This window comes from Ursus maritimus, unplaced genomic scaffold, assembly GCF_017311325.1.
Source record: "Ursus maritimus isolate PB19 unplaced genomic scaffold, ASM1731132v1 scaffold_17, whole genome shotgun sequence".
In the NCBI taxonomy this organism is placed as follows: domain Eukaryota; kingdom Metazoa; phylum Chordata; class Mammalia; order Carnivora; family Ursidae; genus Ursus; species Ursus maritimus.
In genome coordinates this window covers 33,398,054-33,415,186 of record NW_024424119.1, presented here as the reverse complement: position 1 = coordinate 33,415,186, position 17,133 = coordinate 33,398,054, and the positions used below count along the sequence as shown (strand labels likewise).

The 17,133-nt window shown below is 35.7% G+C and overlaps 1 protein-coding gene across 1 annotated transcript; it reads right to left on the bottom strand.

Annotated features, from left to right (window-relative positions):
- Nucleotides 1-15,324: 15,324 nt before the first annotated feature.
- LOC103678640 (olfactory receptor 13D1-like) lies at nt 15,325-16,437 on the bottom strand. The gene is given in 2 exon segments (XM_008708032.2): nt 15,325-15,345; nt 15,347-16,437. Coding segments are annotated over 2 exon segments (945 nt in total). The 5' UTR covers nt 16,271-16,437.
- Between the last annotated feature and the right edge of the window lie 696 nt (nt 16,438-17,133).

Here is a 17,133-nt window from a genome sequence, read left to right as displayed (position 1 = left end):
GGAGGGGCAGGGAAGCTATAACTCTTTGGCAGTTTGTTTTGAGAATTAAATTAGATAACATCTATAAAATAAGATGCATAGTAGGTGGTTCCAGCATGTCATCTAAAATTATAGGCGATATAGGGGCACATATACTGTAATGTGTAATAGGGGTCTCATTGTGAGTACTAGACTTTCAAAATTGATACCGGATGCAGAATGCTCATGATAGTTATTTTATGCTTTTAAGAAGCAAATAATTTATATGCTCTATAACATGTTCCAATGTGAAAAAGTTATGGGACACTTTACAAATTATTTTATCAAACTAAAATTGCCTTTCTACCCAGAACTCTTAAAACTATGATCAATCCCATTTATGAATGCATATGCAAAGAATAATAAGTATATCAAGCTACATACTAAAATGATGTCATTTATTTTTATTAATACATGAAATTCTAACTTAATGCTTGGAAATCTATCACTTTAATATACTAAACAGATAATAAAAATAAAATATTGTCATCTAACTAGATGCCCCAAAGCAATGATAGAACATAACATTCATTCTTGATAAAACCTCTTAGTAGTCTAGACCTCGGAGGATAAATCACTAAGATGGTAAATATTCTCTCTCTTAAACTGTTGGTCAGCGTAATTTCAAATGGTGAGATGCTGGACCTATTTCCCTAAAAGTCCTTCAAAGATGTATTATTATTATTATTATTATTATTATTATTATTATTATTACCACCTAACATTTTCCCCTAAAACATCCAATGATAGAATAGAAAAACAAGAATAAATGGCATTCCATGTAATATCATATGTCAAGTTCAGTCATGCTTTAATAGGTGCTATAATTTTTTTCTTCTAAGGTACTGACATTCTGGCATGTCATGATTATGGTATACATATGAGAAGATAAAATGTCACAAGTAGTATCACCAGTGTAAATTGTAGTCTTAGAGACGAGTAAGGATAAGGGACTGTGCTCATGATACAATATTACATGAAGAAAAACAAGTTTCTTAATAAAATAATATAAATGGTTACAACTAATATAAATGGTTACAAATATATATACATATTTGTATAGAAACTACTCCAAAATTTTAACTGTAGTTTCTTCTGATATGGGATTTGGGGCATTACTAATTTTCTCTCTACTCTTTATATTTTCCAGATAATTCTTTTTTTTTTTTTTTAAAGATTTTATTTTATTTATTCGACAGAGATAGAGACAGCCAGCGAGAGAGGGAACACAAGTAGGGGGAGTGGGAGAGGAAGAAGCAGGCTCATAGCAGAGGAGCCTGATGTGGGGCTCGATCCCATAACGCCAGGATCACGCCCTGAGCCGAAGGCAGACGCTTAACCGCTGTGCCACCCAGGTGCCCCTTCCAGATAATTCTTAATCTATATTTTATGGTTATAAATATCAGAAATAACATTTTCAAATTTTTCTTCAAAGGAGATAGTGGCTAAGACATCCAGAGATTCTGCCCCAGTTTTCTTTAAAACTCAAGTAGGAAATAAAATATGGACAGGAAATTGCAGAGGGACTTTATGTTTTTTTATATGACATAAACTAATGGCATTTAGTGTTCCAAGTTTAATTAGTCTCACACATACATCCACCATCAGCAGACATATTAACTCAAATATTGCAAAAGGATTCTAGAACTCACCATTTAAAATGTGACCAAACTTAGTGGTACAGATAGGATGCAGTATCTCACAAGAAAAAGAGGAGATATACCTGGTGGGTAGGAAGGAGCATGGGAAAACATCAGGAGCTTCTGTTACCTATGCTTTTTTCTTTCTGCCATAAAGGGTAGAATTCAGTTTCTTGTTCTCCAGGTTTTGTTCATCTCTTTCCAAAGTCTTGGTCATTAGATAGGTCCTTACCATTGGGCATCAACTATGGAAAGAAAGGAAACTCTGCTTGAGGACTCTGGATTGTGATGCATTTACTCTTCTTCTGCCCATGTTTACTAACAGAAGAGGGTAGTAGTTTGTAAAGCACAAGTACTCACCCATGCTCCCTGATTTTAACCCAATGAACTTTTCGAAGCAGAGCATGGCACACTCACCATGGAAGATTTCCTTCAGAAGAAATTTTCAGCACTGAATATTGCATTCTATATCCTGTATCCAATTTTTCCTACTGTTTATAAAGCACTTTTGTTCTGTATAATACAACATCTCTGGCAGGAGATCCTTAATGCTTGTCCAAGTAAATGGCCCTCTGGGAACTTTAAAAGGTGTTGATAAATAAGCAGTACTGGGTGAGTTAGAAATAGGTCCTCTTATCCTTTTTCAGTATGATCTTGAAAATTATCCTGAGTTCTGGTTTTGTTTTGTGCTTTACTAACATTGCTGTGTGGATACCAAATGCAGTTCTTCGTTGCTGGTAGCACAGCTGAAGCTTTAAGCTCTTATCTTGTAGGAGCCTCTGTCTGACCTGTAGACTCCCTTCTGGGGTTGATTAGAACATGCAATCTAATAATTTCTAGGGCTGTGCCATGGAAGCCTACTGTGTTCCAAGTCCTCTTGCACTTTTCTTCTTATTGCAAGTAAGTTCTATTTTAATTGAAAGAACAGTTGTCTTAGAGTCAGGGACCTAAAATACAGTCTTGGCTCTGGGGCGTAATAACCATACAAACCTTGAGTAAGACACTTAACATGAGCATGATATAAAATGGGGTAACAGTACTTATTTTGTAGAGTCATTGTAAGAATTAACATGATGTACTTGAAAGATCTTGGTACGGAGGGAGTGCACAATACGTGTTAGTTTAATCTGAACTCCCAGGCTACGATTTTTCATTTTCCATGGTAAAGAGAAACAACTAATTTAAAGTGATGTCCATAAGTATCCAAGATACTTTCTTCACCCACCAATTCCTCTTTCCCAAGATTTTCATTGTTTTATTAAAAACTTTTCAAATAAAATAAATGGTTTAGAATTCCTAACTCCCTTATCTTCTCTTTTCTAAAAAAAAAAAACTCTTCCCAACTCTGCTTAAGTCTACCTCATTTATGCATCAGCGTAGGATCCTCTAATTCTCCATTCACGATAGATACCATGGTTTATTGGGACTACAGTCTTCAAAACAAAGAAGCCATTTTAGACACAAGCATGGATCCCTCTATTCAGCATTCCTTTTCCCCAGTGTTTCACTAACTTTTTCTGACTACATACAAAAGTTACTGTTGCTATTCCTACTTAGATTTGTTAGAATCTTAACTATCTTCTCTAAGAGCTGTAGTCATTCTATTAGAACCCACAAGCAAGTATCCCACAGTTCAGGTGCCTGCTAGTTGTAAGGGGGCAGATCAAAAATAAAGCTTTCATCCCCAATGGAGATTCATGTTATAAATTTGTGTCAATAGTCAGTCAAGCTGCCACAAAAGTACTCTAACCTCTAGGCCCTAAACATTCCAGAGGGCACACCAGTGGCTCTGGTAGCCAATTTAATTAAATACTCCTTTGTTTTCTTCTAAGAGACTCTCTAATCCCAGAAGTGATTTAAAGTTGAACCCGTAAATCTTGCTGAAGATAATAACTTTTAGATACATTAGAGATAATGTCCAAAAGACTTTAATTGTACCTTACTTATTAAAAAGCAATTTTCTTTCCTCTTTGAGTTAATTTTTCCCCTAATTATAGAAATGATACCTATTCACTGTGGAAAATTTGGGAAATAAAGAAAAGCCTAATGGATAAAATGAAAGTCACCCTAATTTCAGATATAACTGTTGGTATTTTGGTTATTTTTATGTATGTACTGAATATAGTGAAAACTTGAGAGCACAGCGCATTTCCTGCTTTAAAACTTGATGCTTAAATATATATAGTTATTTTATTAGACATTTTTAATGAATATCATAGTTTTTTATATAGTGCACAGATGGAAGGGGAACACATGAAACAAGTGGAAATGAAATTGTTTCCTGTTAGATTCTTAGCAGTTTTCCACTTTTTTTTTCTTTTTGGCTTTTTGAAGGTAATAACAGTGTTGGAGGACCAGAAACAGAGCTTCCTTCGCTGTCTGTTCTTTTTTTTTTTTTTTTTTTTTTTTTTTTTTTTTTTTAAAGAGAGACACAGGCAACACAAGCAGGGGGAGTGGGAAAAGAAGAAGCAGGCTCCCAGCGGAGGAGGGCGCCTGATGCGGGACTCGATCCCAGGACCTTGGGATCAGGTACTGAGCCAAAGGCAGATGCTTAATGACTGAACAACCCAGGCACCCCCAGGTTTTAGTATTTTAATTCTCCCTACATTTATCTTCTTCCAGCACTTCCACAATTGTATAGGCTTTAGTTAGGAGAACACTCACTTTAGCAAGGAGACTTCAGCTCATCTAGAATAATTACACCATGAAATAAGGGGATGAAACACATAATTTTAAAAGAGGAGCAATCAGTTCTGTTTCAATTATATAGCATGTGGTTCATTTTTCCTTGGATGTTATATAGTTGTGGATTTTGTTTTATTTTTTTAATTTAGGTATTTAATTTTTCTCAAATTTATTTTGGGTACAGTGTGGGGTAGAGTTTTAATATTTTTTCAGTATAATTAGTTCAGTACCCGGGCACCGTTTATTTAATAGTTCATCCATTTTCTCCTGATTAATAATGCTATTTTATATCAAATGCCACTTCATTTGGGATATAAATTAACTTCCATATATAGTTAAGGTATTTCTGGATTCTCTGCTCTGTTCGTTTGATAGACTTGTCTTTACCTGAACCAATACCACACTATCTGATGTACTGTAGCTTTATGATCATTCTTGATGTCTCGTATAATGAGTCTGAATTTCTTATTCTACAGCATAGTTTTGGCTATTCTTGGCTCTTCATTCTTCCATGAATTTTAGGATCAACTTGGCAAATGTAAAAATCCTATTTCATTTTGTTTGGAATGACACTGAATTTTTAAAAATTGGGGCAAATGAATATATTTATTTTTAAATTTCCTAACATGAACAGTATAGAGCTTCACAATTTACTTGGATTTTCTATTGTGTCTTTTAACAATTTGATATTTTATATTAATTTTATTATTTAATTTAAAATATTTTAGAATTTTTATCAGAATCTATTTTTAACCTATTATTTAATAACATGTTTTCTAATTTCAGATTCAAAAGACATTTTGGGGGTGATTATATTTTCAATATTTATTTCTAATGTTTTTTTATTGTGGCTGGAGTTGAGATTTGAATATTACTCTGGTGTTTATTGAGACTTGCTTCCTTTCCTAATGTGTTAGTTTTCATATATTTCATTTGGATTTAAAAATATCCTCTCCTATCTTAATTCAAAGTTTCATATAAGTGTGTGTGTGTGTATGTGTTTTATTGCTTCACTTATTAGTTTAAGGCAGATATTGAATTATCTCTTTTTTATTGTAGATTTATCTTTTTCTTGTAATTCTGTCAGTATCCATATGTGTTTATATTGAAGCTGTGTGGTAAGACAGATAAGTTTCAGGACTATTTTTTCTTTCTGATATATTCTCTGGTAATGCTTTCTGTCTCAGGGTCCTTCTAGCCTGATTTAATAGAAACAGCAGCTTACTTTTGTTGGTGTTGATATGGTGCATCTTTTCCCATCATGTTAATTTCCAACTTTCTATTTACATTTTAGGAATTTCTCTTGTAGATAGAAAATCACTGAGTTAGTTGCATTTTCTGCTGGGATGAAAGGTGAAGTTTCACACTAGAAAACAGGTGTATGTCATTCTGCACAATATTAGTTGACACCTTCCAACCAGGGCCTTTGTAACGTTTAATGTGAATACTTATGCTTTTGATTTTTTTATCCTCATTTGGTGTTTGTTTTTAATCTGCTATGCTTTTGAAATTCTCTTTCTCCTTTTTTTGAATAATTTTCATGCCTTCTATTGAATTGATGAAATTTTCTTTGCTGTCTTTTATTAACAAATTTGGAAGTTCTGTATCTTATTTCTGTTGTTTTTATGAGTTCCCTTACCTTTTTAATGATGCTTGTTTAACTTAACATAGTCTCTACTTAATATCTCTGCAATCCTTCTGAGTAGTATAAGGACTTTAAAATGTTTATCTTTGATTTTTGATTCCTCAATTATCTTCCATGTTGTTGATGTTTAAAATGTCATTTTTACTTTGTATTTAAGTTCCTCAAATTGTTGCTTTTTTTTTTTTTTAAGAAACTAGGGACAATTTGGATTTACCTACATATCTACTAATTTCTTTGTTTACTATGATTTTTTTCATTCCACACCTTTCAATTGAATATAATTTTTTCTCTGTGGGGTGGTGCTACATGCGGTAAGATCTCTCAGTCTTTGTCTAAAAGTATCTTTATTTTGCCTTTTCTCTGGAAAGGTAGTTTAGTTTGGTGCAGACTAAGGTTTTTAGTTATTTTCTATGAACAATTTGAAGATATTATTCCATTTCTTTGGGCTTTTTTTCTCATTGATGGCATATACTCCATTAAGAGAAGTCTGTTTTACATTAGTTTTAAATAACAGTGAATATTCTCAGTAATGGCATCATGCCATTCTTGACTAACATCCATGGTTGCCTATTGGGCACTGACTTTACCCTTATAACTTCTTTAATATAAACATGTATATACGTTTATCAAATACTGATTTTACAAAATTATTGGCCTTATTTTAAAAATTATTACAGATCTGTTAAATATGGATTTAAATATACTTTTTACATGTGTTAGAATTTGAGATATAAGTGTGCCTACTAATTATAACATAAAATCTAGACTGCATGGCATACTCAAAAGAAAAAATAATGCTTTGAAATTTGAAACTTTGGATCAGAGAAATAAAATTTGTATTCAGTAATCCCTTCATCACTAATACCAGTAGTCTTTATAATGTTGACCAAAGTCTCATTCCCTTTTAGAAACAAACTTATGCTTTTAGCATATATACTCAGTTGAATCTTTATTAAAATGCTACTACTATTTATGTTATATTATCTCTAATCTTTAATTTCTGATATTTATAGTCATTATTCCTTCTACACCTGGTGTGAAAATATCAGTAGCATAAGGGAAAAAAGTTCATTTTTCATCCAGTTTATAGTTTACATTGTTTGAGTGGAACTTCAACCTCTTAATATTTATTCAAGTTTCAGTTTAGAAATGGCTCTGGGAAATGTGAGTGTTTATACAACTTGGTTGTTTTAAGAATGTTACAATGTTTAGCAGTGTTATAAGATTTAGAGATAATTTTTCTTGTGGATGTATAGCAGTTTTCAACTGTGGTGATTTTGCCCCTTTGAGACCTGTGGTAGATTCCAGAGACACTATTGGCTGTCACGTTTGAGAGGGTGAGGGGAGGGAGGGCAGTGCTGCTGGCATCTAATGTGTAGAGGCAAGGGGTACTGCTAAACATCGTATAATGTATAGGATAGCTTTCCATGATGGGACATTACCCAGGCCAGAATATCAATAGTGCCAAGACTGAGAAACTTTGGTACAGAGGAATGCCATTTTCAAAAACCTCTTTATGGACTTAGTTAGGGTATGGAAGAAGAGGAATTAAAGAGTAAAGGCTGTAGAACCAAATTCCTTTTGTTAGGGTCTATACAATCTGACATGCACTGGGGAACTAGTAGTCCCTTAGAAGTAGCTAAAAACAGGAGAAATAATCATGCAGACAAAACATCCTGCCAAAGAAGTTTGCTGTTTTTTTCTTTTTTCTCATTATCTTTGATTCTGAGTTTTATAAATTTCTGATATATTTCTTTTCTTCCCTGTCCTTTCATTCTCTCTATCCCCTAGGGATAACAATTAAAACTCTGACTACAGATCATATAGAAAATTAAGTTTCACAGGGACTGTTAAAATTTGTTTTAAATTTCTCTCTTGTAAGAGTTATAAATAACCTGCTAACAAATTTTGCCTTTTTAAAGTAGTATTATTTTTTCCTAAATGAAATTTAAGGGAACTTATAAGGACATCATGTTTAATTTGTTCTCTATCTTTGAATCAGTAGGCATCTATATTGTATCATTCATTCAAGAGCTATGCCCCTGATAAGTTTTGTGTAAAATTTTTCCAACGTTTTATTATGAAAATTTTCAACCATAAGGAAGGATTGAAAGAATTTTAAAGTGAACACTCATTTATCCACTGACTAGATAATTAAGATTTTTTAAAAAAGATTCTATTTATTTGTCAGAGAGAGAGACATACACACAGAGTACAAGTAGGGGGAGTTGGCAGGCAGAGGGAGTGGCAGACAGAAGGAAGCAGAGGGAGAAGCAGGCTCCCCTCCGAGCAAGGAGCCTGATGCAGGACTCGATCCTAGGACCCTGGGATCATGATCTGAGCCAAAGGCAGACACTTAACCACTGAGCTACCCAGGCATCCCTACCATTAATATTTTACTATACTTACTTACTGTATCTATGATCTATTCTTCTCTATATTTCTCAATCTATCTTACATTTTATGCATTTCAAAGCACTTTGCAGACTTTAATACACTTCTCCCTCAGTATACATATCATTAATGAGTTTATTGTTAACTAGAATTAAGTTTTTAGTTGCAGTTTTTATTTCTATTTAAAGTTTATATAAATGCACAAACAAGTAAAATGTACTGTTTTGTCAAATGCATACAGCTGTGTCATCTAAACTATCAAGATAAAGAACATTAGTATAACCTTAGAAGAGTTCCCTAATGCCTCTTCCAGTCTTTCCCTGTCTCAACTCTGCCAAAGTAGCTACCTTTCTGATATTTTAATACCATTGATTAGTTTTATCCTTATTAGAACTTTAGTATGTACTCTTTATTGTTTAAAGTAAAATCCTTTTTTCTCCCCTGGGTTTTCAATTATTTTGCACATTCAAATAGGTGTACATAATTAATGTATACAACATGAGAGCTTGGAGGTGAGTGTACACTCATAACACCTTCATTACATTGTGTGCCACAAACCTGCCTGTCACCTCCAAAAGTTTCTTCCTACCCTCTTATTTATTAATAAGAACACTTAACATAAAATCTACCCTCTTAGAAAAATTTAAAGTAAACAATAATTTAAAGTATTGTTAACTGTTGGTACTATGTTGTACAGTAGGTCTCTAGAACTTATTCATCTTGTCTAACCAAAACTTTGTACCCTTTGACTAATACCTTCCTGATTTCTTCTCCCTCCATGCCCTGGTAACCACCATCCCATTCTCTGTTTCTGAGTTTGACTATGACCTCTGTAACTAGATGGAGGGGGATGTGAGGCAAGAGGATATAGTAATTAGGATTTATATGGATATAAGTGGTAAAGGCTAATTAAAATTAGTCTTACAGAAAATAATTTGATTCATATAAATAAGTTATACAGAGGTGTGTCTGATTTTAGTCATTGTTGGTTTCAAGAGTTAGAATGGCATCCTTAGGCATATTCTCTATCTCTGCTCTACTTTCTTTCTCAGTCTGTCCCACATTTTGACAAGGAAGACCAGCAGGAGCTCTAGGTTTATAATTCTAACCATTTAGAGATCATTACAGAAAGAATAATTTTTTTTTTTTCTGACACCAGGGCAGCACTTTTAGGATTGTGTCTGATTAGCCTGATTCAGGTCACTTAATAAACCATACCAATCACTATGATTAAAGGAATAAACTTAAAAAAAGTTAATTCATCTTTGGCAAGTCCTATTTCCATGCTTACCCCTGTTTTCAGAGGGTTGGGACATCCCCACCCTGTACAATATGAACTGAGAGTTGGGGACTGTTGGTCTCCTAAAGAAAAATATACATAATTTTTCTACATATTGTTCAGGTCTATAAATTCTATAGCATTATTATGCAGGATGTTGCATAACAAAAACAACAGATATCCACTTCAAAGACACTGAGAAAGGAGAGAAAGAAAAGAGAAGGAAGAAGAAAGGAAATATATGGAGGAGAGAGAAGAGGGGAAGTGGGAAAAGAAAGGGAGGAGAGAGAGAGATTGAGAATGAAAGATTGATTCATTTTGATGAACAGTATCATGACCTTCATGGGAACAATGAGCAGACCTGCTTAGAGCTGGAAACCCAGCAGATAGGCATTATTTAGAAGATTTACATGAGCATTTTATGCTGAAAAGAGTGGGAGTCCCATATTTGGTTTTGTAAATATACAAGCTATCATGACAGTAGGTTTTATATATTCATCTTGGAATACAAAAGACAAAATCTGGAGACTAGGGGGGAGGAGTCCAAGATGGCAGAGGAGTAGGAGTAGGAGACCTGTAAGCCAGCTACCGGAAAGTGATACAGCAGTGGAGTGCAAAATCAGAACTTTTAGAAGATAAATGAAGCAGAAGGAAGAATTAGTGATATAGAAGACAAAATAATGGAGAATAAAGAAGCTGAGAAAAAGAGATAACTACTGGATCATGAGGGAAGAATTTGAGAGATAAATGATACCATAAAGTGAAACAATATTAGAATAACTGGTATCCCAGAAGAAGAGGAAAGGGAGAGAGGGGCAGAAGGTATATTGGAGCAAATTATAGTGGAGAACTTCCCTAATCTGGGGAAGGAAACAGGCATCTGAGTCCAGGAGGCACAGAGAACCCTCCTCAAAATCAATAAAAATAGGTCAACACCCTGATGTAAAATAGTGAAACTTGCAAACCTCAGAGACAAAGAGAAAATTCTGAGAGGAGCTTGGGACAAGAGGTCTGTAACCTTCAAGGGTAGAAACATTAGACTGGCAGCAGACCTATCTACAGGGACCTGGCAGGCCAGAAAGGACTGCCTGAGAAAAATATGCAGCCAAGAATACTTTATCCAGCAAGGCTGTCATTCAAAATAGAAGGAGAGATAAAAAGCTTCCAGGACAAACAGAAACTAAAAGAATTTGTGATCGCTAAACCAGCCCTGCAAGAAATATTAAAGGGGATTCTTTAAGCGAAGAGAGAGCCCCAAAGTAACATAGACCAGAAAGGAACAGAGACAATATACACAAAAAGTGACTTTACAGGTAATACAATGGCACTAAATTAATATCTCTCAATAGTTACTCTAAATGCAAATGGGCTAAATGCCCCAATCAAAAGACATTAGGTATAAGATTGTATAAAAAAGTAAGACCCATCAATGTGCTGTCTGCAAAAGATTAATTTTAGACCCAAAGACACCTCTAGATTGAAAGTAAGGGGGTAGAAAATCATTTATCATGCTAATGGACATCAAAAGAAAGCTTGAGTGGCAGTCCTTATATCAGACAAATGAGATTTTAAACCAAAGACTGTAATAAGAGATGAGGAAGGATACTATATCAAAATTAAAGGGTCTAATGAGAAGTTCTAACAATTGTAAATATTTATTCCCCTAACATGGAAGCAGCCAATTATATAAACCAATTAATAACAAAATTAAAGAAACACATTGATAAGAATACAATAATAGTAGGGGATTTTAACATCCCACTCACTGCAATGGACAGATCATCTAAGCAGAAGATCAACGAGGAAACAATGGCTTTGAATGACACACTGGACCAGATGGACTTCACAGATCTATTCAGAGCATTCCATCCTAAAGCAACAAAATTCGCATTCTTCTCAAGTGCACATGGAACATTCTCCAGAATAGGTCACATACTGGGTCACAAATCAGGTCTCCGCCAGTACCAAACGATTAGGATCATTCCCTGCATATTTTCAGACTGCAATGCTTGGAAACTGGAACTCAATCACAAGAGGAAATTTGGAAAGAGCTCAAATACATGGAGGCTAAAGAGTATCCTACTAAAGAATGAATGGGTCAACCAGGATATTAAAGAAGAATTTTTAAAAATCATAGAAAGAAATGAAAATGAAAACACAACTGTTCAAAACCTTTGGAATACATCAAAGGCAGTTCTAAGAGGGAAGTATATAGCAAATACAAGCCTTTCTTAAGAAATAAGAAAGTCCTTAAATGCACAACCTAACCTTACACCTAAAGGAGATGGAGAAAGAACAGCAAATAAAGCCTAAACCCAGCAGGAGAAGAGAATTAATAAAGATTAGAGCAGAAATCAATGAAATAGAAACCAAAAGAACAGTAGAACAGATCAATAATACTAGGAAGTAGTTCTTGAAAGAATTAATAAGATCAATAAACCCCTGGCCAGACTTATCAAAAAGAAAAGAGAAAGGGCCCAAATAAAGAAAATCATGAATGAAAGAAGAGAGATCACAGCCAACACCAAAGAAATACAAGCAATTATAAGAACACATTATGAGCAACGGTGTGCCAACAAATTAGGCAATCTGGAAGAAATGGATGCATTCCTAAAGACACATAAACTACCAAAACTGAAACAGGAAGAAATTGAAAACCTGAACAGCCTGAAAACCAAAACCAGCAAGGAAATTGAAGTAGTAATAAAAAAATCTCCCAAAAAACAAGAGTCCAGGGCCGGATGGCTTCCCAGGGGGATTCTACCAAACATTTAAAGACGAGTTAATACCTATTCTTCTGAAGCTGTTTCAGAAAATAGAAATGGAAGGAAAACTTGCAGACTCTTTCTGTGAGGCCAGTGTTACCTTGATCCCAAAACCAGACAAAGACCCCACCAAGAAGGAGAATTACAGACCAATATCCTTGATGAACATGGATGCAAAAATTCTCACCAAGATACTAGCCAAAAGAATCCAACTGTACGTTAAAAGAATTATTCACCACGACTAAGTGGGATTTATTCCTGGGCTGCAAGGGTGATTCGACATCCACAAATCAGTGTGATACACTACATAAATAAAAGAAAGGGCAAGAACCATATGATCCTCTCAATAGATGCAGAAAAAGCATTTGACAAAGTATAGCATACTTTCTTGATTAAAACTCCTCACAGCGTAGGGATAGACGGACCATACCTCAGTATCATAAAAGCCATATACGAAAAGCCCACAGTGAATATCATTCTCAATGGGGAAAAACTGAGAGCTTTCCCCTAAATCAGGAACATGGCAGGGATGTCCACTCTAACCACTGCTGTTCAACATAGTACTAGAAGTTCTAGCCTCAGCAATCAGACAACAAAAAGAAATAAAAGGCATCAAACTGGCAAAGAAGTCAAACTCTCACTTTTTGTAGATGACATGATACTCTGTGGAAAACCCAAAAGAATCCATCCCAAAATTGCTAGAACTCATACAGGAATTCAGCAAAGTGGCAGGATATAAAATCAATGCACATGTATCAGTTGCATTTCCATACACTAACAATGAGACAAAAGAAAGAGAAATTAAAGAGTCAGTCCCATGTACGACTGCACCCAAAACCATAAGATACCTAGGAATACATCTAACCAAAGAAGCCAAGGATCTATACTTATAAAGATTTTTATTTATTTATTTATTTATTTGACAGAGATAGAGACAGCCAGTGAGAGAGGGAACACAAGCAGGGGGAGTGGGAGAGGAAGAAGCAGGCCCATAGAGGAGGAGCCTGACGTGGGGCTCGAACCCGGAACGCCGGGATCACGCCCTGAGCCGAAGGCAGACGCTTTAACCGCTGTGCCACCCAGGCGCCCCCAAGGATCTATACTTATGAAACTATAGAACACTCATGAAAAAAATGAGGAGACACAAAGAAATGGAAAAACATCCCTGTGCTCATGAATTGCAAGAACAAAGATTGTTAAAATGTCTATGCTACCTAGAGCAATCTCCACATTCCATGCAATCCCTATCAAAATACCATCAACTTTTTTCACAGACTGTAACAAATAATCCCAACATTTGTAGAGACCCAGAAAAGACCCCAAATAGCCAGAGGAATGTTGAAAAAGAAAACCAAAGCTGGTGGCATCACAATGCCAGACTTCGAGATCTATTACAAAGCTGTAAGCATCAAGATAGTATGGTACTGGCACAAAAATAGATACATAGATTAATGGAACAGAATAGAGAACCCAGAAATGGACCCTCAACTCTATGGTCAACTAATCTTTGACAAAGCAGGCAAGAATATCCAATGGCGGGGGGGGCGGGGAGACAGTATCTTCAACAAATGGTGTTGGGAAAATTGGACAGCCGCATGCAGAAGAGTGAAACTGGACCATTTCCTAACACCATACACAAAAATAGACTCAAATGGGTGAAAGATCTAAATGTGAGATAGGAATACACCAAAATTGTAGAGAACGCAGGCAGCAACCCCTGTGATCTTGGCCACAGCAACTTCTTGCTCAACATGTCTCCAAAAGCAAGGGAAACAAAGCAAAAATGAACTATTGGGACTTCATCAAGATAAAAAGCTTTTGCACAGCAAAGGGAACAGTCGACAAAACCAAAAGACAACCCACAGATTGGGAGAAGATATTTGCAAATGACAGATCTGATAAAGGGCTAGTATCTAAAATCTACTAAGTAATTAATAAACTCAACACCTACGGAATAATTCAATCAAGAAATGGGCAGGAGACATGAACAGACATTCCTCCTAAGAAGACATCTAATGGCCAACAGACACATGAAAAAATGCTCAGCATCATTCAGCATCAGGGAAATACAAATCAACAGCACTATGAGATACCACATCACACCTGTCAGGATGGCTAAAATTAACAAGTCAGGAAACAACAGATTTGGCAAGGATGCAAAGAAAGGGGAACCCTCTTATATTGTTGGTGGGAAGGCAAGCTGGTGCAGCCACTCTGGAAAACAGTATGGAGGTTCCTCAAAAAGTTGAAAATAGAGCTGCCCTACGACCCAGTAATTGCACTACTGGGTATTTACCCCAATGATACAAAAGTAGTGACCTGAAGGGGCGCCTCATCCCAATGTTTATAGCAGCGATGTCCACAATAGCCAAACTATGGAAAGAGCCTTGATGTCCATTGACAGATGAATGGATAAAGAAGATTCCATACAATGGAATACTACTTAGCTATCAAAAAATGAAATCTTACCATTTGCAATGATGTGGATGGAACTAGAGGGTATTATGCTAAGCGAAATAAGTTGGTCAGAGAAAGACAAATATCATACAATCTCACTCATATGTGGAATTTAAGAAACAAAACATTGGATCATAGGGGAAGAGAGGAAAAAATAAAACAAGACAAAGTCAGTGAGAGAGACAAACCGTAAGAGACTCTTAATCATAGGAAACAAACTGAGAGTTGCTAGAGGTGAGTGGTGAGGGGATGGTGTAACTGGGTGATGGGCATTAAGGAGTGCACATGATGTAATGAACACTGGGTATTGTGTAAGACTGATGAATCACTAACCTCTACATCTGAAACAAATAATGCATATGTTAGTTAATTGAATTAAAAAAAAAGACAAGATCTATTTACCCATTTAGGATATCACATGTCTTAAAGCCTTTCATGATTTCAATAAATGCAGGTGTCTCCTCAGAACTTTCTTCATGGCTTCATTCACTTCTTTATTCCTCAAACTGTAGATGATGGGGTTTAACATCGGGGTTATCACTCCATAAAACAGCCCGATGATCTCATCAGAAGTGTTTGTGTCCTTTGACTTGGGCTTCATGTACATGAAAAGGGCTGAACCATAGAATAATATAACCACAGTCAGGTGGGCTGAACAGGTAGAAAAAGCTTTCTTTCTCCCTTCAGCAGAGTTAATTCTCAGGATGGAAGAGAGGATAAAAACATAAGAGATGAAAATTAACAGTAGGGGAATCACCAGTATAATAATACTTACCATTGTCATGATAATCACATTGATGGTGATATCTGAGCAGATGAGTTTAAGAAGGGCCAGTAACTCACAGGTAATATGGTCGATAACGTTATTCCCACAAAACGGCAATATCATTGTCATGACTGTTTGCAATAGGGAGGTCAGATAGCCTATGATCCAGGACCAAGCAGCCATGTGCACATAAAGCACTCTGTTCATGATGATGGAGTACCTCAGTGGTTTGCAGATGGCCACGTACCGATCATAGGCCATCACAGCCAGGAGAACACACTCAGTGCAACCCAGCCCAAGGGAGACAACCATCTGCAGAGCACAGCCAATGAAGGAGATGGATTTTGTCTCAGAGCTAAATATGATGAGCATTGGAGGAATGGTCGATGATGTATAACAGATGTCCAGGAACGAGAGGTTCCCAAGGAAGAAGTACATGGGGGTGTGGAGGCGAGAATCCAGTATGCTGATGATAATGAGGAGGCTGTTTCCCAGCAGAATTATCACATACATGATGAGGCAGAGCATGAAAAGAAAAAACTGGAGCACTGGGTATTTGGAAAATCCCACCAGAATGAATTCGGTCACAGGCGAGTAATTCCCCATCTTCATGTGTTCCATGTTACTTTCAGTGTTTGGAAAAGGACGAGACTCAGGGAAATTTAAATTTATAATGTAGATTTTTAGTACATCTTTACTTCCAATATTGTATTTGATTTATCCTGAAACACTCCTAGGAATCAAAAGAGGAGGGATGTGGTATTTATTTTATTGGTGATGGATGGTAGTAAGGCTTTGAGAAATCCAAAACATCTGAGGATTACACAGTAACATAGTCAAGGCTATTAATACTCCAAAAATTCTACTGGAAAGTGCCAAATAAAATTTAGGACAAACTGCTTTCAGATGTAGATATGTAAGGGTGTCTTTATTAATGGAAAATTTTAAATTAGAGCTGTTTTCTGATGAAGCTGGTCTCTAAAAGATTATGTAGATCTAGCACCATATCATTTAACCTGGATATAACTTTAGTAAACTTCCTTTTTTCAGGATCTCAGCTCATAGTAAGCTGGGAAAAAACAATAATTATTCGTTAAGTTGTCATTAGAATCAATGTAGGTAAAATCTGTTAGGCATCTATAATAGTAGGTGGTTCCAACATGGCATATACATAATATGTAATTATATTTACCCTATGTAATATAGTAATATTAAATATATATATATATTTAATATATATACACACACACACACAAAGAAGAAGGAGGAATGGCTTTCTCTCTGTTCAAAAAAGGTACCAGATGAGGAAAGCCACTTCTCAGAATTTAGGTCAAAACAAGAGAAAACAGAAACAGTGAGTTTACCAGAACCACTGAATCAACATGCCAGGTGGGCCTATCTGAACTTCGCCAGTTACCTTTGCTTTCACTTTTGCCATTTCTTCTCCTATGGTGGTGTCAAGGGAGGTTTTGTTTCCTCATGAT